The sequence below is a fragment of the Pipistrellus kuhlii genome, unplaced genomic scaffold, assembly GCF_014108245.1.
Source record: "Pipistrellus kuhlii isolate mPipKuh1 unplaced genomic scaffold, mPipKuh1.p scaffold_m20_p_9, whole genome shotgun sequence".
Classification (NCBI taxonomy): Eukaryota; Metazoa; Chordata; class Mammalia; order Chiroptera; family Vespertilionidae; genus Pipistrellus; species Pipistrellus kuhlii.
In genome coordinates this window covers 21532573-21560350 of record NW_023425595.1, presented here as the reverse complement: position 1 = coordinate 21560350, position 27778 = coordinate 21532573, and the positions used below count along the sequence as shown (strand labels likewise).

Below are 27778 nucleotides of genomic sequence, written 5' to 3'. Positions count from 1 at the left end.
CGAGGAATCTGTCCAAAGTGGCAATGCACAGGGTTGAGGGGATGTGCTGGCTTTGAGAATCAGGCTTTGTAGAAACTCTTCTCCAGTTTGTCTCCCTTCTGCTGGCCTCCTGCCAGGACTAACAGGCACGTCTGGTCACCTCCGGTGCACAGCTTGCACCTTGCAGGTCACCTACCGAGGGCCCGCTCCTCCCATGCTGGGGTGCCTTGGCTCCCAACTCGCAGGCAGGGATGTAGCCATGTACCGAGCCCTGTGACCTGGCCCTCCTTTCCTGATCCGGAACCATTCATTCTGCACACTGTGAGCCAGTGCCCAGGCACTGGGGACAAAATGACAGGTCTGCCCGCATGCCCTCTCCCCACTGTTCTCCTCACTCGGGTAACATAGGACACACCTTTCCAGAACACTGTCATTTCTCTCTTCCAACTAAGAATCACTTCACTAGAACAGTCACACTAACACGTGAACAAGAGAAATGAGAAACAGAATTATAAATGTATAGGTACGTATGTGTGTGTTTCTTATGCACCCCCTACTTACCAGCTATTTCACATACATTATCTCACCTCCTTGTCACAACAACAATCCTACAAGGTTGGAATCGTCCCCAGGACATAGAGTAGAGAAAACTGGTGGCTCACACAGAGATGGAGCTGGTTTGAACCAAAGCTGTCTCTGCCTGCAGAGTTTATGCTCTTTCTACAGCACAAGACTGCCTCTCAGCTCAGCTGCTGCCCTGCTAGCTCCAGCCCCCTCCTTCGCCTCAATTTGTTCCTTCACATGTTTAGATTCCCTGCTCTCTTCTTGTTTGTGTGGTCTCAGAGGAGGCCAACCTCTCCCAGACCAATGACAGCAGCGGCAGCAACATCCTAGGCACTTCCTCCACTCTCTGATGAGCCTGTTTTAATTACACCCAGGCTGGAGCAGTTCTGCGGTTGCTGCAAAGCAAGCAGGCTCGCTGCTTCGTCTTCTCACTCCTTCTCCGACTCCAGGCCCTATTGCTCCCCACCCTCTTTACTGGCTGGCAGCCTGCTTTCTCTGCTGTCCTTGGTTCTGCCTCCTTGCACCTCACGTTCAGGCCTGCCAAGGAGTGCTTCAAACTGCTGCCACTCCAGGCGGCTGAGCCAGTCTAGCTCAATTCAGAAAAGAGAGCTCAAGTCTCTGCTGGGTGCCAGGCACTGCTCTGGATGCCACAAACAGGCAGGAAGCAAAAGGAAAACGAAGGGGCCTTGCCCTCAGAAACTCAGAGTCAGAGGCTGGGAGGGAGAAGAAGCACAGCACAGATTTAGGATTCTATTACAACCTTCTCAATGCGGGGCAGTGAGAAGGTTGTAATAGAATCCTGAAATATCAGAGCTGGTCCAGTCGGTGTGGCTCAATGGTTTAGCATTGACCTATGAACCAGGAAGTCACAGTTGAATTGCAGTCAGGGCACATGCCCGGTGGTGGGCTTGATCCCCAATAGGGGGCATGCAGGAGGCAGCTGATCAATAGTTCTCTCTCATCATTGATATTTCTCTCTCTTTCTCCCATCCCTTCCTCTCTGAAATGAATAAAAATTATTAAAAAGAATATCAGAGCCGGAGGGAATCTTGATTTCCTATTTTAACCCCTCCATTTTACAGATGGGGAATAAGAGCCCACAGGAGGGCAATTATATGAATAAATGATTTCTGTAATAACAAACAGCATTTCTAAAACCTTTACTAGGAGCTAGGTACTGTTCCACATCATTTCCATGTATTAACACCCTCCTCAACAACCCTCTGAGGAAAGCACTGCTGCCCTCCCCATTTTAAAGATGAAGAAAATGAGGCATTGAAGGGTTAAGTACCCACTTGTCCAGTTCACACAGCTAATAAGTGACAATCCAGCTGAACTTGGGAAGGCATGCCCCGCATTGCTGTCTCTCTAATGCACCGTGAGAAGAAGACAGTCTACCTGTGGAAGTAACAAGGCTCCTTGAAGGAACTACATAGGCCCTGGTTATCCAGAGTCAACTAAGAAGAAGCCTTAATTAATCAGAGGCTTCAACGGGGCTCCAAGCATCACAAAATACAAGGCACTGGGTGAACAAAGCCCCATATTTCCAACAAAAGAGCCAACCAAGAGAAACAAACTTGGCAGAAGGGATTATCTTCAAGGAAGGAGTAGCAGCTCAACCCTCTTCCCCTTTTGTGTCTTTAACATCCTTCAAGATCTTTCATATCCTCAAATGCCACTTCTTCATGTAAAAAGACCAGCGGGAAGCTTAAAAAGATGCTTAAATATGTGGATTGAAATTTGAAGAAAAGGAGGTTCTAGAAAAGCTTTGGTCAACCAAAGGCTACCATTTCTCAGAATCTCCCCAACACACACACACACACACACACACACACACACACACACACACCACACACACCCTAGCCTCTGGTTAATCAAGAGTTTTCTCCAATTTTGCCACGTGAGTTTCAAAATAAACAGCTACTAGTATTTTAGCTACTTACCAATCACTGCCAGATTATGTTCTGAGCCACAGGAGATCTGTGAAAGAAAAGGAAATAAATTATACTAAAGAAAGAAAATGTATCAGTATTTTAGCCTGTATATTATATGATCAGTTAGTTTTTAATAACACTAACATCTATTTTTGGCAAATTTTAGGAAATAGAAAGCAGCACCATATACAAAAGTTGATTATAATTACAACATACAATTACATAAAAAGAAAAAGTGATAAAAATTGAATGAAATGCACAAGATGTTAAATATATATATATATATATATATATATATATATATATATATTGGTATATATAGGCAGTGAACCATGAGTAATCTTTAAAAAATCCTTTCTACTTTGTGTGTCTTTGTACTTTTTCAAACTATACTGAGCACATATTACCAGAAAAATAGAAATATAAGGCAATACAAATGACAGTTTTTGAAAAGTGAACTGAAAAAGACCATCACTCTCATCTGGATGAAGAGAATGAACAGAGAGTTTGGTGGAAACAGACTTACTAGTATCTAAGGACAAATGTTTGACTTTTCCCATTTGCTCACTCTCCTTTCACCTTCCAGTCACACAAACATCTGTAGTTCTCTGGATGTGTTCATCATACTTCTGGGCCTTTGCATATGCTGTTCCTCTGCTTGGAATTATCTCTCCTCACTGCCTAGAAAACTTCCACTCATCCTTTAAAACAGCAAACCGTCCTTTACACTTGCTTCTAGGCAGACTCAAGCACTCCTTTCATTGAACAACTTATATGTACCCCCATTGTGGCAATTACCTTGTGGCCTTTTGTGTTTTATCTGTCTCCTCACTAGACTGTCTTTGTCTTGGGAACAGGACAAAAAGTCTTATTCACCTCTGTATTGCACAGTTGAATTGTACAAGGCCACAGACTCAGCTAACATCTGCTAAGTAGGAGAATAAAAGAATAAAAAAAGTAAAAGAACAAATACCTAATATACAAAGGACAATCATTTGGGGTTCTGAATCCAATGTCCATCCAGCCAGAGGCCCTTCTTGCCTTTTAGTCTCTGCACATCCCAACTGCTACGAGGAGGAAGTGATTGAGAATACAAAAGCAGAAACAGTTCTCTGGGTACTAATTAAAAGGAACTCAGCACTCTGGAGAAGCATCCTGTGACCTTTATCAGGATGCTCACTCCAGCTCCTGGCAAGAGGGAGTCTCCAAGTACTCACAAAATGTCAATGAGGGGAGACCCCTGGAGACCTTCCAGTCCAATGTTTCAACATTACAAATTAAAAACTGAGGCTTGGGAAGAGGACAGAACTTGTCTTGGGTGCCAGAGCCAGTGTGTGTCAAAACTAAGGCTAAAGCCTGGCCGACATGGTTCAGCAGTTGAGCATCAACCTATGAATCAGGAGTTCATAGTTAGATTCCTGATTGGGCACAATCCCCCAATCGGGGTGTGTAGGTACAATCCCCCAATCGGGGTGTGTAGGTACAATCCCCCAATCGGGGTGTGTAGGAGGCAGCTAATCAATGATTCTCTGTCATCACTGATGTTTCTATCTCTCTCTCACTCTCCCTTCCTCTCTGAAATCAATTTTTTTAAAACTAAGACTAGAACCATTCTGATTCTCACACCAGTTCCTTCCCTGATGCTATAACTGCTCACTCTTTCCCAGTGAAAACCATTCGGAAGTAATCCACGTAGGCCCCTAACAGTAACAGATTCAAAAGGCATTTGAGCACTGAAGGCCAAACAACACATTGGTGGGTGAGAATGGACAGCAGGGTGTCTGAAGTTTTTTCCTTATAAATACTGTGCTTCCCAGACCTCAGCTTCTATAGGGGAGCGGGGTGCCCACACCTGGGTGGACTCCCTGACAGTAAAGAAGCACCTGTATATTTTATCCCAGTAGAGATTCCCAGATTGTCTAGGCTCTGAGGTCCTTTGGGACAGGCTCCGGAAACAATTTCTCTAAAAGGCCCCACCATGTGTCGTACACATAGCACAAGTTCATTGTATGCTTCCTGGTTATACGGAGGCTGGTTCCCTAGGTTCCACCAGAGAAAAATGTTTAGATTGAAAGATGGGGAAAACTTAGTTAACATTAGAAGAATGCTTATGTAAATTATGATAGAGCCATCTGATAGACTATTATACAGACTTAGAAAATGATGCTTACAATGAAGGAAAATAGTTATGATATCCTATGAACTGAAAAATCACCTAAAAACTATAATATGCTATACGATCGCAACTTTATAATAAAGCATGCATAAAAGACTGGAAGGAGAAACATCAAATTTTGACAGTGATTGACTCTAGACTAGGGATGAGACAGGCATTACAAATATGGTTTTTCTTTTTGCTTTTTTAATGCTTTCTAATTTTATACACTATTTTTCTAATCAGAAAATAATCTATTAAAACAAGTACAATGCATTACAGAGGGGGGGGAAAAAACAAAACCCTGTCTGCTATAAAATCTGATATGTTTTGTTGCGGGGGTGGGGGAGAGTGAGGGAGGGTATATTTGAACAAAATAACTAAATTACAAGGGCAATTTCTAGTCTCTATTTTTGAAATGTTCTCTAACAGTGGTGGTAACAGTAATGGTGATGATGGCAGCAATTAAAGCCACCATATACTGAGGACTCATGTGCCAGGCATTATGCCCAGGTACTTCATAAACATTACCACAGCTTAATCATCACAATAATCCTTTTAGGTAGGTCTGACTTTGCTCATTTTGGAGATAAGAAACTGAGCTCATATTAAATGACTTTCACAGTCAGCTAAGTGGCAGTGGCAGAACTGAAACCCAGGTCTGCCTAATCTCCAAGCTCCCGTTCCGTGGTGCTAGACCATACTACCTTTGCTTTTCAAAAATATGAACCAGGACATTGAGGTTTGATTCTGGCAGGGGCACATCCCTGGGTTGTGGGCTGGATCCTCAGTGTGGGGCATGCAGGAGGCAGCTGATCAGTGATTCTCTCTCATCCGCTGATGTTTCTATCTTTCTCTCCCTCTCCCAGCCTCTCTGAAATAAAAATTTGAAAAGGAAAGAATAGAAAAATAAAGTTATTTCATTTCACAACATGCAGACAGAGAAAGGGTCTGCCCCTCTGACTGCAAGGGTTCAACCTGGGGCTGTGGACTGAACCTTGAGGACCAGATGCTTCACCCAATGCCATGATCAGGCAGCAGGTGCTTCTCTGGATTATGAGTGAGAGAGTGAGGAGTGGGTTTTGTCTCGGCCACATACCGTGTTTCCCCGAAAATAAGACATCCTCCGAAAATAAGACCTACTTATAGGTTTCCTTCTGAGTGAATATAAGGCATCCTCCCAAAATAAGGCTCCCCTAGGCTAAACATGAGAGATTTGGTCCACTGATTATGAAAGAAATGGAGTCACAAGAAATTCACCAGGAAATTCAGGAATTGGATTGTTATGATGATGTTCCAGAAGATGATGACATGATTGTCATTGAATAAATGAGTAAATTCTTGATACTGTAGGATTCACAGTTTGTCTGGTTTGTGTTGACAACTACCATACTACCGTACCGTATACAGGTAATAAATTTCCTTTATTTTCATTTAACAATAAATGTGTACCGTATTCTTCTTCATGGAAAAATAAGACATCCCCTGAAAATAAGATCTAGCGCATCTTTGGGAGCTAAAATTAATATAAGACACTGTCTTATTTTCGGGGAAACAGGGTAGAGCTTGAAGCCCAAAGCCCCTGGCTGCTTCCTGCTGGCTGGGCATTGGTGCACTGAACACACAGGCCACAGACCCCAACACCACACTCCAACAAGGTTGTATCAATGACCATTTGCTTCATATTGCTCCTGTCAGCATCTACCCACTGCCCAGCTGCAGGAGCTTTCTAGAAGACTCTGTTAACAATGGCAGTGTGGACAGAAGAAGAGATTCGGAGATAGGAAGCCAGGTGAATCCTCAGTCCTCTACTTCCTGGCCCTGAGATGGTTAGCCAGGTATCCTCGGGCCTCAGTTTTCTCAGGTGTAAACAAGTACATAACAATATCTGTCCCATCTGCCTCACAGAATTGCTAGAGGACAAGTGAGATACTCTCCTCTCCTCACAGCCAGAAGTCTCAACTTTCTTACATATAAGTCTGACCATGTCATGGCCCTATACAGAACCCCGCACAGGCTCCCAGCATTGGGAGGGTAGTCTAAACTACATAGGAGGAGGCTCCAACTTACCTCTCTGTCCTCATTTCCTCCCTCTGCTACCCATGAACCCTCAATTCCAAATAACATATTCCTTTAGTTCCATTCACACCACATTATATTTTCTCTAAGAACACTAGAGGGTTTCAGGCTTTTATGCATGCTATTTTCTTTGAATGGAATTCTCTTTCTCCCACTGTCAAATCCTTCAAGGTTGCTCAAATATCACCTCCTTACTTAGCCAGTGTAGCTCAGTGGTTGAGTGTCAATCTATGAACCAGGAGGACAAGGATCAATTCCCAGTCATGGCACATGCCTCGGTTGCAGGCTCGATCCCCAGTGTGGGGCATGCAGGAGGTGTCCGATCAATGATTGTCTCTCATCATTGATGTTTCTATCTCTCTCTTCCTCTCTGAAATTAATTTTAAAAACATTTTTTTTAAATCACCTCCTTTTTTAAAGCAGATCCTGACTGCCCCAGGCAGAGCCAGCTGCTCCAGCCTGGCTATTCCCACAGCATTATGCTTCGCAGCCCTTATTACCCATGAGGTATCTACTCATGACCCGAGCATGAGTTAGGCACCACTGTCTCCCAGAGATCCAGCAAAGTGTCTGCCCAGCAGTGTCCCTGCCACACTGCCCAAGTGCAGGCATGGTGGGAGGGGAGGAGGAAATAAAAGGTAACGGGCCCAGAGAAGTTAGATGATCCCAAAACAAGTGTTGGTAGTCATGTGGCCCTGCTAGCCCGAGTGAAGACAGGCACTGCAATGCACAGAGGGCAGGAAGGGAAGGGCACTACAAGAATAGTATAGAGATGACAGGAGCATCAATAGCACAGTAGCTGTTCCAGGAATGCACAGTAAACCAGCCACAGAGGTCAGTCCTGGGAGGCAGAGTCTCACTATAGAGGAAGTAGGTTCTGGTTTGCTGGATGGGGCCTTTAAGAGAAGTGGGCACGCCTCCCCAAGGATGAAGAGTGGGACAAAGGTGGCTGTGGAAAACTGTCTGACTCAGTGCTGCTCATATGCTAGAGGGATCTTCTCTGTTCAGGCATCTCAGCCTGAGGAGGTAGAGCAGCAGAAAACAATTCCCAAGCCCCGCAGAGACCACAGGGATTAGATCTCCCAACAACCCTCCTGGCAGGGTAGACTCCTGAGGAGAGGAGTTGCTAAGGGATCTCCTGTGGGCTGGATCCCCCTCACTGCAGCTGCATGGGGATGAGCAGGGGCAAGAACCAACTGGCAGGGAATATATGCTGAACACATCAAAGAGTTAAATGAATAAGCAAAAATTAGATTAACATGAAAACATTTGCAGGACGTTGAATGTGAGCACTTTCGTTCTCAGTAGTACGCTTGAAGCATTTCTAAAAACAGCTGACTGGCCCTTTTGAGTGCTTGTGGCCAGGCACCTGGCTAACTGCTTTGCCTGTTTATCTCCTTTAAACACATACCAAACCTAAGAGAGGGACTCTTTTGCTACAGCTGCTTTACAAATGAGGTGACTGGGGTTTAGGGAGATAAGGTAGCTCTCCCGGTGTCTTACAGATAGCAGAGATGCAGGATTCTGTGATCATTCTGATTCAACCTTTTCTGTCCTCTCAACTGTTTTAACCTTTCTTGCTTGTATACAGGATGGAAATACACTGCTCACCCAGTCTCCTACATCCTGGAACCCTGTGTCAATGATCAGGGATCTAAAGGGGAAGAGTCCTAGATTTACAAGGCCCAAACAACAAAGTGTCCTCCCTAGACCATCAAGAGACTGCGCCGGGGCTGTGTGTGTGTGTGTGTGTGTGTGTGTGTGTGTGTGTGTGTGTAGGGGAGGAGGGGGACGTGAAGGGGTAGGGATGTAAAATGGCAACAAGGCTTTGTCCTCTGCCCTCCCTGTGGAAGCTATCACCTCGCGGGGACCTCCACCGGATTTTTTCAGCTGAGCATGGGGAATCAAGGCGGGGAAAACAGACTGGTGGGGTACAAATGGGACCCAGGGGAAGAAGCACTGAGATGCCGAGGAGAAGCAGCACAGCCAGGGACCAACCAGATCTCCTAATGAGCAGCTAGTGACAGCCCAGGGACCATCCTGGGATGCGTGCGAGGCCTGCAGGGCCTGTTGATTGGTTCCTGCAGGTGCCAAAGTGCCCAGCCCACGGATGCTATGGCAACGAGGCGCCAGTGAGGAGGCACGTGACACAGGGGGTGGGATGGCCGTTCCCCTGGAATCCGAGGAGGGATTCCAACCCTAAGCTCCCCCTTCACGGAGAGTGCTCTAGGCAAGCACGGCCCTCAGGAAGGAGAAGCGGAAAAGCATGCTAGGAACAGCTCCGGAAACGCACCCTGCACCCTCCGGTGGGGTTCACAGGGAAGGAAATGGGAGCCTCTGTGCAGCCTTTGCTAGAACTCTGCCCGAACCCAGTTGCCATGGGTGTAGAGCTCTGGGGAGACAATCAGAATGTCTAAACCTGTTAGAAAAGCAGGGTGGGAGGTTGGGCATGTTTCACAGGCAAAATGCAACCCTGCTAGCCAACTGTATTTTGCCCATGGCTCAAAGAGTGCCAAATAGCCCATGGTGATGGCAGAGAAGTAGCACAGCTGCTTACTTCTGGAAGCATCTCGCTTTAGAAACACATCTTTATCGCTAAGTGTGAGGCTTGAATTTTTTACTGAAGCCTAGATGCCAAAGGAGACGAGAGAGAGAGAGAGAGAGAGAGAGAGAGAGAGAGAGAGAGAGAGAGAGAGAGAGAGAGAGAAGAGAGAGAGAGAGAGAGAGAGAGAGAGAGAGAGAGAGAGAGAGAGCGAGCGCGTGAGGGCGCGCTCCAGGCCCAGTGGCTCCATCTGTCCTCCACCTCAAAGTCCTGGGGGAAGAACTCATTTCCTCTGTAAAGCCAATTCTTTTTTTTCAGGCTTAAACTAGGTAACACCTTCTCAAATAGAGAGGTTGGGGTGGGGGGGAAGAGAGCTAAAATTTGGGAAGTGCCTGGATGCCAAGCATGTGACAGGATAGAACTGAACTTTACACACACAGCCTCAGCTGCTGTGAGAAGTGGCACTCCATCTCCCTACTCCAAGGAGTTAAAGCACTGGCCCCAGGTCACTCAGGGCTGTACATCCAGGCTGGCCTTGATCCAAAGCCTGTGAGCTCAACACTACACATGCTGCCTCCCTCTTCTGATACTGGTACCAGAGTGCCTGGTAGTAAGGCCCCAACTCTCAAGTGACTGGCAGATCTCTGGCTCTCCCTTCTTCCTACTCTGTCTCCATCCTGTTAATTCATTTCTTCTCTCTCTCTCTCTCTCTCTCTCTCTCTCTCTCTCTCTCTCCCCCTCCCTCCTTCCCTCCCTCCCTCCCTCCCTCCCTCCTTCTCTCCTCCCTCCTCTCCCCTCTTCTCAACCTAAGTACCCAAAATAAATTACTACTTATTTCCATTAAAATACATGTACAAGCATGTTCATAGAAGCTTTATTTATAATTTTAAAAAAATAAAATTATCCAATATTCATCCTCAGTAGAATGGATAAAGTAAAGGGTGGTGTGTTCAGAAAACTTTGTAATAATGGGAAAGAAAAAACTACAGCAGCTAGTCACAGCACAGATATATCTTCAATGGTAAAATAAATCATGTACAAAAGAGTAAATATTTTATGCTTCTACTTATATTCTGAAGGGGCAAAAGGAACAAATTGTGGTAACTTTTTAAAAATATGTTTTGATTGATTTCAGAGAGAGGAAGGAAAAGGGAGAGAGGGAGAGAAAGATCAATGATGAGATAGAATCATTGATCAGCTGTCTCCTGCATGCCCCCTACTGGGGATCGAGCTTACACTCCAATCATGTGCCCTGACCAGGAACTGAACTGTGACCTCCTGGTTCCTAGGTTGATGCTCAACCACTTAGCCACACCAGCCAGGCAATCTATTAACTTTGAAACATAGTACTGTAACTAAAAACTTCTATTTAAAAATAAAAAGCTGCAAAAAAAATATTTACCGTAACTCTACTTAGTGGATTTTTAAAAATCATAGTAGCATGCATGTATCAATTTTAAAAGTATTTAATAGGTATGGTAGGAATGAGCAAATGAGGAAATATATTAATGTTGTTGGGAGCCAGAGTTTTCAATGTAGATGAAGGAAACACAAAATGAGGAATGGCAAAAGGAACCCTGTGGACACTGAATCAGAAATAGAGGTATCAGTATGAACTCACAGTTTTACACACACACACACACACACACACACACACACACACATACACACAATTATACCAATATGAAGTTCCTAAAAGAAGTAACACCACAGAAGCCATGAGTTCACTTGGTGCATGATCTTAGCTTTTGAATACTATTCAACTAAGAGGAATTTAGAGAAATGGCTGGTTCTAGGGCTGGGAAGAGGGGAGAACAATTTGAATCTGAAACACCTATTTGTGCCAGGAAATATGGAGATGATCAAAGAATTACAAGGACATGTCAAAAGGATATAGGAACCAGCTTGAAGGGTCTCCCAGTGGCTAAATCAGGAAGAATTTGAGCATCAAAATGAATAATGAAAGCAGATTATAACTCAATGAATAAAATAAAAATTCATGAGTACACACTGAATAATAAAAAGGGGAGCCGAAGCCAGTTTGGCTCAGTGGTAGAGCGTCGGTCTGCGGACTGAAAGGTCCCAGGTTCGATTCCGGTCAAGGGCATGTACATTGGTTGCGGGCACATCCCGGGTAGGGGGTGTGCAAGAGGCAGCTGGTCGATGTTTCTCTCTCATCAATGTTCCTAGCTCTCTAGCTCTCTCTCCCTTCCTCTCTGTAAAAAATCAATAAAATAGCCAGGACCGGTTTGGCTCAATGGATAGAGCGTCGGCTTGGGGACTGAAGGGTCCCGGGTTCGATTCTGGTCAAGGGCATGTACCTTGGTTGCGGGCATATCCCCAATGTGCAAGAGGCAGCTGATCGATGACTCTCTCTCATCGATGTTTCTAACTCTCTATCTCTCTCCCTTCCTCTCTGTATAAAATCAATAAAATATATATTTTTTTAAATCAATAAAATATATTTTTAAAAAAATAGGGGAGCAGGAAAAGCTCTTCCTTATAGTATGATGTCAAGAATAATAAATGTAAAAGAAGAAAATAATTTTGCAATAGTAATAGCTAATTCAGGGAAGAATTATTAATGGATGGTAGAATGACTGGGCAAAAATCTGAAGAGGAACAATGTATTTACATAGTCTCAAAGTATCTCTTCACAGATTACTTTTTATATTAATTATGTATTTATTTACATATTTATTAATATGTAACTTTGAATGTTATAAATAGAAATATGTATAAAGCTTAAAATATTATAGTTTTTTTAATTTTTTAAAAATAATTCTTTATTGTTGAAAGTATACCCCCTTCCTCCCCCATTGACCCCCTCTAACCTATCCCTGTCCCCCCCATCCTTCAGCATCCTATTGTCTGTGTCCACACGGGTTATGCATATATGCATCCAAAGTCTTTGGTTGATTACCTCCCTCCACCCACCCTCCTCCACCTTTCCTCTGAGATTCCACATACTGTCCCATGCTTCCATGTATCTGGATCCACTCCGTTCATCAGTTTATTTAGATTCTACATGAGTGCGATCATGTGATACTTGTCTTTCTCTGACTGACTTATTTCACTTAGCATGATACTCTCCAGGCCCCTCCATGCTGTTTTAAAGGGTAAGAGATTACTTCTTAATAACAAAGGAGAAATGCAACTTAGGAGGGAGGCAACATCATCTTATCCAAGTGATCTAAATTAGCATCACTATTAATGGGATAAACTGACATGAGGTGCCTGTTCATTCAATACATTAAAGACACAACCTCACTTATTTCCTATTCCTGCCAAAAGTGCCGAAGTGAAATCTAATCGTGAGAAAAAATCAGATAAAACCAAATTGAGGGTCATTATACAAAACAACTGTTCTGTTCTCTGAAAAAAAAAAAAAAGTCAATGTCATATAAGATTTTTTAAAGCTATTCCAGATGAAAGGAAGCACAGAGATGACAACTAAAGGTAATAGATGTTCCTGGACTGGCATCTGGATCATTGAGACAACTGGAGAAATATGAAGATGCTCTGTAGATTAAATAACAACATTCTATCTATGTTACATTTTCAGAAAAGAGAGTTAACAAATGTGACAAAATGTTAATATGTGAGTGAAGGATTTGAAGAGTTCATATTATTGCTGTACCTCTTCTAGAAATTTGAAGTTATCTCAAAATAAGCTAAAATTTTTAAATAAGCACAACTAATCTAAGGGAGAGTGTAGAATAGTGGCTATCTTTAGGTGGGTATATTAAAGAAGAGGCATGAGGGAGGTTTGCTGGAGTGCCTAATTTGGGTGATCGATCACACAGCTGTATACAAATGTAAAAGTCATTGAATCTGGTCCAAAATCTGACATTTGTTAGGTCATCTGACCTTGGGCAGGAAGCCTGCACTTGCTTTTCTGAGCCTTCATTGTAAAACGGGTTTAGTAACACTAGCCTCAGAGGATTGTGAAGAGGCAGTGAGAGCCAGTATGCAAAAAAAAAAAACCCAGCTCAACTCCTAGTACTTAGGAGTTCAGTGTTATTTCTACCTGCCTTAATAAACCAACTCTTTTTTATATTGTAAGGCCTCTGAAAAATATGTCTTCCTATGCCATCAATATCAAGGTAATTTTCATTGCTGTGATTTTAAATACTGGGCCTCTCTTCATAAAGGCTCCCCTGCAATGCATTAAGGCTATTCAGATTCCAGCAGGCTCCACAGCTGCCCAGCTCTGTGCAAACCACTGGTGTGCACATACAGTAAGTCTTGAGTATATGCTCAGCTCGCATGCAAGTCAATGAGTGCAGTTAAGCAGGCAGGGATGTATGAGTGGCTCAGCCTTGAGGTCAGAAGGCTGAACATAATCTCAGAATATTAAAATTTATGGGCTATCTGGACTAATCTGTCACTCAAATCAATGTTTCTTCGGCAAGAAATCCGCATGCTCAGAGGAAAACTAAATCTCTTGTTCCGTCTCCACCACACTGACAGCGTCAGAGAAATGGTGGGTCTTTTTTCTGGCCTTAGCTCTTGCCTAAAATTCTGCAGCAGCTTCCTGGTGTCCTTCTCCTCCCCAGCCTCTCCCTGCTTGGCCAAAATACTCAAATATATATATATTATTGATTTCAGAGAGGAAGAGAGACGGAGAGAGAGAAAGAGAGAAACATCGATGATGAGAGAGAAAAACTGATCAGCTGCCTACTGCATGTCCCAACTGGGGATCGAGCCAGCAACCTGGGCATGTGCCCTAACCAGGAATTGTACCAGGACCTCCTGGTTCATAAGTCGACACTCAACCACTGAGCCACGCCAGCTGGGTCCAATATACTCTCTAAAATACATGTGGATTATTTGCTCCCCGTTGCTCAAGCCCAAATTCCTTTGTCTGGTATTGAAGATCCTCCATAGTCTGGACCTAGTGTAGTTCTCTAGCCTCTTTCCCCAGTAGAATTATTCACCAGTACTTGTATTCCAGCCTCATGAGACTCTATACACAGCAACCCACTACCCCACTCTCATCATGCCCAGTGCATGCTATCCCCTTTGTTCAGAATAACCTTCATCACTCATCTTGGGAAGGAGGGAGAATAGAAAAGAAGAATTGCTAACATGTATTATCTACTGAATCCCATTCTAGTACTTCACATGAATTAACTCATTATATCCTCATTTGATAGATTAACTGAGGAATAGAGTGGTTAAATACCTTGACTAAAAGCACATAGCTAATAAGTGGTCAGGCCATTTCAGAAGTAACTGCTCCTCTCTGTGGGCCCTGCTATAGATATAGCATTTATTCCACTTATTAAGTGATTCACACGTCTGTCTCTTCCAAGATTATATAGATTCTAACTTTCATAAGCATGCAGACTGCATCTCATTAATCTCTTTCCTCATGCATTGCACAGAGCCCTGCACATAGTAGATCCTGATCATATGTTTGTTGAATTTAAGCCACTTATCTGTGTACCTCATTACAGCTCTTGGCTTAGAGTAGGTACTCAAGAAATGCTACATGAATAAACTGGATCTATCTATAAATTTCTTCAGCTCCTTTCCATAAATGCTTTGAGCTCTGTAAGTAATGGTTGAATTCAGAGGCTAAAATGGTCCTTCAGGTGTTTGGAATTTGAGTGAGCAGAGAAACAGAACGGGCTCCCAAGATATGAAAGGTAGATCCCACAAGACCTGAAGAAGAACCACTTGGCGATGCCCAGGATGGGAGCAGTTAGAAATTGGGCCTTTAGCATGTGGAGGGCAACAGCACAGCCCCTGCCTATCTCAATTCTACCCCCAACAACAGTAACAGCAAAAAAAGCCAACAGACTGACTAATCTATTTGTCTGCACATAATACCTTTGCTGCAGCAGTGCTTGGCTGGGCCATGCCAGGCCCGGGGCAGAAGCACCTGAACCTGGCCTCCAACCAAGAGGTCCTTGGGGACCCTGGAGCCCCGCACACTGAGAATCACTTCTGCTTCCTTTACTAGAACAAAACAAAACAAAACAAAATTGAGTACCGATCTCAAATCTTTATTCTTTCTGGGATTAAAAAGTCAAGAATGCAGAAAGATGTGAGAGAGATCAAAGCTTATTATAACAAGCAGGTGCAGCGTGACAATGAACACAGCACTAAGAATGACGACTGTATCTGCCACCACTGACTGGTGTGCCGTATGCCCAGCCTGACGGACTTCCTTCCCAGGCACAGCCTGCAAGTCCACAGTCCAATGAGGGCTGCTATCTAGTATGCACAGTTTACTTACTTTTTGAGGTTATAAAAGTTATATATAGTTATTGCAAAGCAATATAGTAAGAAATTTTTTAAAAAACACCTATAATCCCACCGTTTACATGGTGTATTTCCTTCCAATATTTTCACTATCAATATTTGTCTATGCATAAATAAAATATATATAATTTCATAAATATAGTTCATGCTATATGTATTGTTTTATATCATGACTTTCACACTGAACATGTTATGTTTCCCATGTCATTACTTTCATTAAAAATGTGATTTTTAGACTGCTTTATAGCATCATAGGGATATGCCCTACTTTCATTATTTCCTTATGGGAACCAAGATTGCTTTTACTATTTTGCCATTATAAATTGCACTGTGATGAACATTTTTGAAAAAATATTTTCCTCTATCTCTAATTATATCCTTAGAATAAATTTTCCCAAGTAGAATTATTGAATAAAGGACTATGCACCTCTTTAAGGCACTTGTACAATGCAGGCAATACATTTTATTCGGATCATTGACAAAATAGATGGCATCCAGAAGAAAAAGAACAAAATGGGGGTAGGGTAACAATACTGAAATAATAATATTGGCTAACACATTTTGTCTGTATATAATGTGACGGGAAGGTACTTGAGAGCTTTGCATGCATTGGTTCATTTAACCTGTGAATTAATCCCATAAAGTATAGATAGACAGGTAAGGAGACCAAGAAGTTAACTTGTCCAGCATCACAGTTAGTAGGTGGCATAGCTGAATTTAAATCTAGTTGTGATTCCAGTAGTACACTTAATGCCATGCTATCACACGTCATGTAAAAAACAGAGGGGGGAATGAGTATTTTCCATCTAAAGAGAAAACCTGGATGATACAAGGGCCAAAGGAAGAAGGGGAATCAGACTGTAGAATGAAATGGCATATGGTTTGATGGACAGAAATGCTTAAAATATAAAAGTTCAGCTTAATGATACAAAGGCCTTTTTTTTTAAATCCTTACCTGAGGAATGTTTTCATTGATTTTTTTATTTTTGTATTTGTATGTTTTTTTTTTTACAGAAGAAGAGAGAGAGAGAGAGAGAGAGAGAGAGAGAGAGAGAGAGAGAGAGAGAGAAATACCAATGGTTGCCCTGACTGAGGATTGAACCTGTAATCTAGATGTGTGCCCTGACCAGGAATCAAACCTACAACCTTTCAGTGTATGGCACGATGCTCCAACCAACTGAGCCACACCGACCAGGGCAGAAAGGCCATTCTAAAACTGAAAGTTTGGCCCTAGCCAGTTTGGCTCAGTGGACAGAGCATCAGCCTGTGGACTGAGGGGTCCCAGGTTTGATTCCAGTCAAGGGCACATGACTGGTTGCAGCTCAATCTCCAGTGAGGACATGAGGAGGCAACCAATCAATGATCATCTCTCATTACCGATGTTTCTATCTTTCTCACTCTCTCCATTCCTCTCTGAAATCAATAAAAACATATAAAAATAAATAAAATAAAATCCTTCTTTTAGGAAGAAAGGAAAGAAGGAAGAAAGGAAGGAAAGTTTGCCAGGCCAGCATGGCTCAGTGGTTGAGCATCAACCTATAACCAGGAGGTCATTGTTCGATTCCTGGTCAGGGCCCATGCCTGAGTTACAGGCCACTCAATTATTCACTCTCATCATTGATGTTTCTATCTCTCTCTCTCCCTTCCTCTCTCAAATCATTAAAAATAAAAAATGAAACTTTACAAAAAATGTAAGGGCTGTCTCCAGGTGAGCCTAATCTAATTAACTGGGAACTCTTTAGAAGCAGAGAATTTCCGCTAGCTGCTAGCAGAGAATTCAGAAAGATCTGAAGCACAAGAAGACTCTGAGGCTCCACTGCTGGCTTTGAAGATGAAGAAGCCATGTTCAAGCACTGGAGAGCATTGACTAATTTCTGAGCACAATCTTGAGTTAACTATCAGCAAGAAAATGGGTGTCAATCCTATAACCACAAGGAACTGAAATATGCCAATAAGTTGAATGAACCTAGAAGCAGACTCTTCCCTAGAGACTCCAGATAGGAACCTCGTCCAGTTTCATTTTGTCTTTGTAACCCTAAGCAGAAATCCAGCTGAGCCCACCCAGGCTTTTGAGCTATAGAGCTATGAGCTAATTAAGAATAATATTTTAAGCAAAAAAGTTTGTGCTAATGCCGGGCCCGCTGGCTTCAGTGGAACAGTACCTGAAAGAGGGGTGAGGATTGAGAAAAGGTGACAAAGAGAGACAAAAGATGGGATCGGGAGGGCTTAACAGTTCAACACTGCAGCCCCGAGTTTATTTCTCACATATTTACCCAGTTATGATTACATAAGTATTTAGCGAGCATAGACAATTTTATTATTAGATCTGCACAGCATTTTCCTGCTAACCTTTACAGACTTACCAACTTCCCTCTGACCTGCCTCGTGGCGACAGCCAGCTTCCTTGTTTCCCAGCCATCCTGCTTACTTCCCTTTTCTCACGCTTTATGCTAACTACCTCATAATATCTTGCTTTGTCTGCAAACTGGGAAGCCTCAGAGGGCCAAGGGAGCGGGTGCCAGAGCCCACCTTGTGAAACACTGTCTTCTCAGGACCTTGTCAAACTGAAACCGCTCCCTACATGCTAATTTGTGCAGCAAGAGAAAACTGATACCTGTTGCTTAAGAATCTCAGGGTATCAATTCTCTGTGAAAGAATACTGTGGATCATATTTCTAATGAAAATGAAGTTGAATAGTTTTTGAAGAACCTGTTCATCTTGGATGTTTAATAAAAGCAATTGTGCCCTGACGAGTCTGGCTCATTGGATAGAGCGTCGGTCTGCAGACTGAAGGGTCCCAGGTTTGATTCTGGTTAAGGGCATGTACCTTGGTTGCAGCCACATCCCCAGTAGGAGGTGTGCAGGAGGCGGCTGATCAATGTTTCTCTCTCATCGATGTTTCTAACTCTCCCTTCTTCTCTGTAAAAAAAAAAAAAAATCAATAATATATATATATATTTTTTTTTTTTTTAAATAAAGCAATTGTGACCACACAAAAAAAAGAAAACTAATAAATGGATGAACAAATGGATACATGGATGAACAAACTGAAAGAACATATAACGAAACGCTACTCATCAATAAAAAAAGAAATAATCTACTGATACACAAAACATGAATGAAACTCAAAAACAGTGTGCTGAATGAAAGAAGCCAGACACAAAGTACATACTGTATGATTTTGTTAATATGAAACTCTAGGAAAAACAAACTGATTTTTAGTGATAGGAAACAGAAAGACAAATCTAATTTTATCTGATGGAAAGGCTCAGGTTGGGGTGGGTGGGTTGATTGGTCCCATCTCCTTCCTGTCTGCCTGACTTTTCTGCCTCCACCTGCACTCTCAGCCCAGCACTGGAACTGGAGAGGCCCATTCACAAAACACACCACTGCATATTCATTCCTTTTTCTGCCACCTTAACAAGACTGTGGGCCTCATCAGCCCCCAAGGTGGGCAAACGTTCTATCAAAAGCACAGTCTATCAAAATCCTTAAAACACACATTCCAAAGGGAAATAACCAAGTTTTCAAAAAGTTGTGCTACATAGATTTCTCTTTTCAAGTTTCTTTTAAGATTATGTTCTACTTATAGAAGGACTTACTGAGAGGGCTAAGTATTCACAATAATTTAACACTTTTTTATTAGTATTTTTTATATTTTATTGATTTTTCACAGAGAGGAAGGGAGAGGGATAGAGGATACAGAGTTAGAAACATCGATGAGAGAGAAACATCAATCAGCTGCCTTCTGCACACTCTCTACCAGGGATGTGCCCACAACCAAGGTACATGCCCTTGACTAGAAACAAACCTGGGACCCTTCAGTCCTCAGGCTGATGCTCTATCCACTGAGCCACACCAGTTATGGTTAAATTAGTATTTTAAATCAGTGGTAACCCACAATGGTGACTGAGGAAGTCAATATTCTGGTCAAATATTTTTTAACAAATTACTTGTTCTAGCAGCTCTGAAGTGAAGCTGTAAGCATAAGCTGCCATCCTCTGCCACATGGGGAAGACTGCATGGCAGGGGGCAGAGGGCACAAGTTTTTCGACCACAGACTGTCAGGAGGCTACCACCACAGTCCAGGGGGTACGATATGTTTAACTTCTGGTTCTATCACCTAATAGTAAGTTACTGAGACTTTCTAAACCTCAATTTCCTCATCTGTCCAGCTGGAATTATAGCGATACTTTCACTGGACTATCATGAGAATTGAATTTAATTACCTACATTTAATACCTTGGACAAAGTAGACACTTGAGTTTGTTTACCTGCCACTTTGTCCACTGGTACTCTGATGGCCCTGAGAAACAAAAGGGGGAAGCAGGAAATCACTGAGAGGTGGGAAGAAACCCTTTTTCCCCCAGACCTATTTTATCTCTCATTCAAAGAGAGATTAAAAGAGAAAAGCACACTTCCAAAATTCATTTCTAAATTTAATTCTCTCTAAATGCATGAGCAATGATAGTTTTATGGGCAAACAAATCATTTTTATATTCATCAACTAACTGATTTTAGACCTCTAAAGGGCACTTTAAAAGCATTGTATATATTTCCATATTAATAAAAATGTTGGTGCTATCCTAAAAAAAAAAAAAGGCATTTTTCCCTTTTACGATTTCAAATTTTCCATCAGTGATAATATAATCCAAAACTCATTAAATGCTATGTGCCAAGTACAATGCTAAGAGTCTTTATCCTGAATACACACGTAACATCAATCTCAGTATTGACATCACCTGGAATATATTTTTAAATTTAATCATTCTTTCTAAGAGTCTACTACTTAAGCAGCTAAAAATCATTCCAACTTTCCCATGTGATATGTTCTCATGTCTTCAACTGCATTTATTATTAAATTAAAATGTACCAATTATTCCCTAATAACTTTTACAGCTTATCGAGTCAATGGTCCAGTGACCCTACCTGGAGGGAATGGCAGAGAAATGCAACAACATACTTCTGACCTATCTAGGTGCTTTGTCAACAAAATCATTCATACAAACACGAACCACTGCTGTGATTATGTCGCTTATAACCCCCAGGTGTTCATCCACATATTCCAGGTACACTTTTGTGTACAGGGCACGATGTGCTGGGGAGACTAGGCTCAGGAAACATCAAGTAGCATGCACGACACAAAGACAAGTATTCAATAGGTGCACCAGAGCCTTCATGTGGCTGGACTATGAAAGGCAGCTGAAAGGGTGTCTAATAACGAAGGCAGACGGAGGGGATCAGGAATGGCAGGGGCAGTAGTGGTGAAGAGCATTCAGCATAGGTGTGAAATAGGCAATTCATCAGCACCTAAAATTCCACCTGCACGAAACAGAATGAACCATCAGAAGGTGTTTCCCTCTGACTCTCCTCTTCTTTCTGCTTGTGCTGTCATAGCCATCTTTAGTCACCATGGAATCGTCTGAGTCTTCCTCTTACACCCCAAATCCAGCCAATGACCAAGGCCTGTAATTCTGTCTCCCTCGTTCTGCTCTCATGTTGTCCCTCTTCTCTGTCCCCACTGTCACTGTGCTATTTCAGGCTCTCAGAACATCTGTACTTGACAATTGTAATAGCTTCTAATTATTTCCCCTTTTCTCCAATTCACTGGGTGCCTGAGGTAACCTTTCTAAATCTCAGCTGACTAGCAACTCCCCTACTCAAAATGTACTAATGGCTCCCCTATGCCTATTAAACAGACCATGCATCTTTTTTAAAATATGTTTTTATTGATTTCAGAGAGAGGAAGGTAGAGGGAGAGAGATATAAACATTAACGGGAGAAAATCACTGATTGGCTGCCTCCTGCATGCCCCCTACTAGGGATCAAGCCCACAACCCGGGCATATATACCCTGACTGGGAATCGAACCAGGATCTGCTGGTTCATGGGTCAATGCTTAATCACTGAGCCACATCAGCCAGGTAAGACCATGAATCGTTTAACTAGACATTTAACTCCATCTATGAACAGGCTATAGCACATATTGGAAGCCTATCTTTCCACTTTATTTTCCCCACAGAATCCTGTGTTCAACCACGGTGGACCATGCACTGACGGTCCTCTCTGTGCCTCTGCCTATGCTTGTCTCCCTTTTCCTGCCCTGGCCTCTCAGCTCTTCTGTCAAAGTATTACTCATCCTCCACACTCAGTGGAAATCTACCTTCTCCATGAAGTCATCCCCAACTTGCAGCTAAAGAAATTCCACCTTCCTCAGAATTTCTATAGCAACATATCTGTGGTCCTCAGGACAGTGGGCATTTTCTTCCACGACAGTTGTTCGTGTGCCTGCCCTATCCACCTGCCAGCCTGGAGACTTTCTACTAGCAGTTCTTCCCCACCACTCCACCTCTGGCACCAGGCCCACAGCACAGCAGAAGAAAATGTGCTTTTGCCAAAATCGGTTTGGCTCAGTGGATAGAGCGTCGGTCTGCAGACTGAAAGGTCTCAGGTTCAATTCCGGTCAAGGGCATGTACCTTGGTAGCGGGCACATCCCCAGTGGGGTTGTGCAGGAGGCAGCTGATCCATGTTTCTCTCTCATTGATGTTTCTGGCTCTCTGTCCCTCTCCCTTCCTCTCTGTAAAAAAATCAATGAAATACATTTTTTTAAAAAAAGAAAATGTGCTTTTTCCTCAGGGCCTCAGTTTCCACATCTCTAATTTGAATATAACCCAACCTTACTCACAGGAATATCAAAAGGATTAAATAAAATAATATATGCAAATTAGTAGCATATAGTGGGTAGTGGCCAAATCCCAAACCCCATTCTTCCCTTTCACATAGCAGAGTACTTAATGAACAAATAAAATCTTGCGTGTTTTATAGTTTGTAAAGAAATTTTGTATTTTTTTTCACTGAAGAATGGAGGGGGAAAATGAGCAAAAAATCATGAGGTAAATAGGAGACAAGAGTAGTCCAGTCTGACTGGTATGAACAATTCATACGAGGGGTGGAAGTTCAGATTTTGAAAGAGCTGGGATGTTTCAGGGAGTTTCACATGAGAAAGTGGGTGGTGTTTAGAGCCCACCAGTCCAATGATGGATGAAGGCTGGATCAGATCGCTGAGAGGCTGATGCGGTGGTCCAAGAAACAGAGCACAGACTCCTGGAGCAGACAGAATGGTTGGATTTTCGAGGTACTGTCCAACAAGAAAGTAATGATGGTGAGTGCTGACAGACTGAATGACCAGAGAGCTCTTATCAAGCCAAGTCACAGAGGACCCAAGACTGGGTAATTAGGAGGACAGAAGACCTCCTGGGAGAACTGAGGGACAGCTGGGAAATGGGGAGCACACCGGGGGAGTAGTGCATGTGAGAAAAGCACAAGTTTACTCTTTTAGTTTGAGATGGACACAGGCAAAAACAATAAAGCAGTGCTCAGTGGTCTTGGGAAACAAGCAAAACTTCCTTTTGTACCTGAGGGCCCACAAGGACGCACTGAAAGAGAGTCAGGGAGGGCAAAGTGTCCCCATGCTGACCCCATGAACTCTAGGGAACTAGGGAACAGGGGATGTCTGCCTATCCAACCCATATCACCTGCTTGGGAGGAGGTCACTTCAAGGCTGTCTTTTCTTCTTTACACTGACAAGGCATACTACTGCAAAACAGGACCCCAAATTGTTTTATTTGCAAAGAGAAATTCAGAGTGTTGGTACCATCCTCAAACAAAGAGCTGGTTTACTAGTAAACAGAGAGGATGAAGTATAACTACAGCCTAAAATCCAGTCTAGCGTTAGTGTCCAAAATTTATGAGCCAGGTAACCGTGGGTTAGTCACTAAACTCTCTGTGTCTCGGGCATTTTATTCGTTAAGTACAATAATGTGTTTCACATTCCAGAAAGGACCAGACGATGTCAAGACGTCTCCCAGTTCTAAGCTAGACAATTCATAACTTAAAATCCATCCTGAATCCCTGAACTGGATCTCACTGGAGATGTTGAGAAACCGGGCAGAGCATAGGTTGGGACAGGGGGATGGGGGAGACAGAGATTCCAACTGTCAGGTCCCAGTCACAGAAGATACAGATAGAATATGAAAGCTGGCTCGGAGACCAAAGATAATTAATCTTCAAGGCAATAAAAATATTTAATTCATTTATCTGAGCAAAATGACAAGAGAGAAGATAGATATTTGCTTTTCCCCTCTCTGTTCTGACAAGGTTGCTCTAGTCTAGATAGATGTTAGAATGTTTAATGAGCATTTAAGACAATCACCTGAGATGAGAACAATTACACGGTGAGGGTCTGGGCAGCAGGCAGTGGGAGCTGACACTGCGGCGGCTGCAAGCAGGGCGACTGTTTCCAGCACTGAGCTTTGGGAAGAGAAGCTTATTTGCAATCATCCCGGTGACAAAAAAAAGAGAGAGAAGATGGGGATGGATATTGGAGAAATTGCAGGGGAGAAATTGTAGTACTTGAATGGATAGATATGAAAGGAAGGAAGAGGCACACAGAAGTTCTTTGAGCTTCCTCTCCAGCATCAGAATCAGAGAGTCGCCAAAGTAGGCAAGAGGACAGCCATGGAGAGAGAAGGAAAGGGGAGTCTCCATGCCCTATGGTGGTCTTAAGGGACAAGACAGTAGCCCTCAGCAGTGAACACTATAAGCTCTCTTAATCTCAGCCTCACAGGCCTTGAAGGCAGGACCACAAAACACCAGAGTAGTCAGCCCACATCTGCTTTATGCCCAGAATAGAGGGGTGTCTAGGGCCAGGGGATTCAATTTGGTGAAGTGTTCAGAGGCTGGGAGAGTAGCAAAATAGAGGGGAAAGGAGAAAATGTGAGAAGCCAGCAATATTAGGCCCTATGCTGGTTTTATGCCTCATATACTTTCTTCCTTACAGGGGGCTAATGAAGGCACCAAGAAACGCAAATGCATGTCCACAATTGCAAAAAAAAAAAAAAGTATGGGCCATGGCCTGAACTGGAGCAGAGTGTGGAGGCCTCACGGGAAAGAGCCTGGGCTCTCTCAGCTGAGCTTGGCAACAGCTAACATGAGTGATTGAGGACCAAGGACCACTGTTAAGTATCCATACCCAAGAGGCTGTGGCCAGGGGTGGACAATTCAGAAAAAAAAACTGTTCACAGGGTCGCTGCCAGGCCAGGCTGAACCCAGCCGGGTGCTCCACTGCAGCTGCAGCCCTGCCTCTCGCCTGCCTTTATGTAACCTGCAAGGAAGACAGATGACTCTTGAGAAACTTCAAATTACAACCTCTCTTCAGCTTCTCTCTGTCTATTCCAGTCACTTCTATGAACTGTTCAAATGATGTTCATTCTAGTGACAAGTCCTAGTATGACCCCAAAATGAGAATATATAGAAATTCCTATGAATGTATCAGTCTCTCTATGTAGACGTATTTCTTCTTTCCTTCCCACCTTTCTCCCTTCCCTTTCTTTCTTCCAGCAAATACCGACTACATGCAAGGCCTACTAATTTGCAAATAAAAAAATCCTTCCAAGACGAGGGAAGTTATTTAGACACATTTAGAACCACCTGCTTTGACCTAAGATACAATAAAGTAAAATGAAAGAAAGGAACCTCTACTTTGAGGAGGGTTTGGTCTCGCCACCTGACCACCAGGGCCTCAAAGCCCGACTTTCCCACTGGGATGTCTGACAACTATTCCAATGTGCTTGTTCCTCTGGCCACTCCACTTAGCTCAGGCCAGAGACCAGCTGACATCCGAATTATAACCTGCCTTCCAAAACATGTTAGCCTTAAAGCTGGCTTTCAAAGAGCCTGTGCAAATGGTCCGCTTGAATGGCAAACTTTTGTACATTTACGAGAAAATGGTTACGTATTTCTGCATTTCAAGGATAACATCAGTACTTGGTCCAAAGATAGGATTCTTTGAGTTGAGACCACCCAAAAGAACCAAGAAAAACTACCAGGGTGACTGTTTTATTCCCACCCTCTGATTTCTCCTCAAAAGAGAAAGAGATGCTGCACAGAATTAAAATGATCTAACGAAAACTGTCTTTAAAGCAAAATTCAGTCAACTTAAGTATTTTGTATTAAAAACAACTTTCAGTCCAAAGAAGCCCAATTTTCTCACAGAATAACATAGAAGTACAATGGCCCAGATTCATGCCACACTCAATTTTTATGACTTTGAGAATTTAAGCTCTGCTCTGATGCAAGACCCATTCCCACCAAGTATTCCTGAGGAAGCACCAGCCTCCTGATAAATCAGACTTAGCCTGATATGGTTTGGCCTGAGGAATGAAAGGGATGCAGTTGCCTAGCAGGGATCCAAGTAATCTAGGAATCCAATGCCTTCAGGATCCAGGTTCTCTCCCTCAGAGGTAATTTACAGGTGGAGACCACTGGGCATCTCTGAATTCATATGGCAGGAGTCAGAAAGATGATAGATTGAGCCCTGCCTTGTGTGGCTCAGTTGGTTGAGCTTCATCCCAGGCTCCAGGAGGTCACTGGTTCTTTAAGGTCTATGCCCAGGATGCAGGTTCCATCCCCAGCAGGGGCAGCCAATCAATGTGATGTTTCTCTCTCTCTCTCCCTCCCATCTTCTCTCTCTAAAATCAATAAAAAAACTATTTTTAAAAATTATAATAAAGGAAGAGGATAGAAGAGTGAAACCCAGGAGGAGGAAGTAGGTATCCTCAGAGCTGCATTAGAAATGAGGACAAGTACATGACTGCTTACAACAGCACTGGGCCGGGCTCAGTTCCAGCCCCTTCCTCTCTGTGCCTTTGTTCGCCCATCTATAAAATAAGGAACTTGATGAACAGATCCTTAAGGTCCTGGTTAGCTCCAGCATGCTAGATTCTAGCCCTAGATGGCCAGGTAAGTCTCCAGCCTCCATAAAGCAGTCCTGAGACCAGCAGGGGCAAGCCACCAGTGTCTCCTCCTCATTCCTTTCCTGTCTTCACCCAATTCACTGCTCAAAGCCTAACTCAAATGTCGCTGCCTTCAAGCATAGTCACTCACTCCTCTCTCAAAGCCCCTCATTTGTCCTGGTGCTCAGCACTGAGACTTTCAGAGACGGATGCTACATAACCGGGGCTGTTGGTGGGGAGACCCAGGACAGAGGCAAATGGAAACATAACAAACCTTCCATCATCACTGTGTAGAACTCTCATGCCCAGGTCCAGCTCCCGGACAAGCCCAGCTCTGGAAAGCCAGAAAACTTGCTCCACTGGTTTACAATGCCCATGGCTAATGAAGATTCCGCCCGAACCAATCTTTGGGTTTTTTTTTACTGAGAAAAAGCCATCCCTGAGCTGCTAGTTATAAAAGCTTTGTGATCTGTACAGAAACAGAAAGCAAAATGGCCACAGGAACAATTTCCTGCAGAGGAAAGGGTGGGTGGGGGGCTGCAGCGCAGAGCCTCGGGGGCGGGGTACTGGGCAGCTCAGGCTCTGGGAGACAGTGCCGTGCTGTGGCCACCTGCCGCCTCTGCGCCGCCTTCCGCGGCGCTGCAGGTATGGAGGCCTGCTTTCTGACCCAGTTTCCTTCCCAATCTCTCTATTTAGCTGTTCGCTGGTGATGCTCCCGGCATGCCAATCAGATACTGCAGCCTGCAGTGCAGCTCGCTACAACAAATTCACCATTCCTAGTAAATTCGGTGGAAAAGTACTGTGTCAAGCAGCCTAATTAAACTGACGTAATTTCCACAGCCATACACTTTTATCAAATAAGAAGAAGAAGAAGAAAAAACACTCGAGGAAAAAAGAAGGAACTTGTGTCTTTGGGATCTTATGAAATTGACTGAGGCTGCGATGCACTTGAAGAATGGTTTCCGTTCAGTGTCCTTGGAGCCCAGCTGTTGAATCCTGGATCCTGGGTGAGACCTTGGACGGTGCTGGAAAGAGCACTGCATTGCAGGTCTGGAGGCTACTCTAAAGACCCTCCCTCATTTTGTGACCTTGGACAAGCTCTTTCCAGTCTTAGGGGAAGGGGGGCTATCAAATCAGATTGTCATTAAAATAGCCTCTTATTCTCCAGACTGTGAAATTATCAAACTTATAACAACCACAACAGCAAAAACCCTCAAAACAAACAACAATAAAATCATGTACTTTCCTGGGGCTAGTGAGACAAGAACTGAACTAGAAGGCCTTGATTCTGGCCCCAGTCCCACTATTAGCTTATTGTGACATTGGGCAAACCACACCAGCCCTCGAGACATCAAAGACCTCATCTGCAAAGTAAGGATGATGAGCTAGATGAACTTTAAGATCCCTTTCCGATGCTAACAGCTCTTCTATTCCACAAAAATGTAAATCGGTCAGCACT

At 43.3% G+C, this 27778-nt stretch overlaps 1 protein-coding gene across 1 annotated transcript in view; it reads right to left on the bottom strand.

Moving 5' to 3' along the window:
* The window catches only part of SERGEF (secretion regulating guanine nucleotide exchange factor), a 183567-nt gene that overhangs the window by 61615 nt on the left and 94174 nt on the right, over positions 1-27778 (bottom strand). Inside the window, 1 exon segment of the mRNA XM_036426236.2 lies at positions 2487-2523. Within this exon segment, the coding sequence (XP_036282129.1) occupies positions 2487-2523 (37 nt within the window).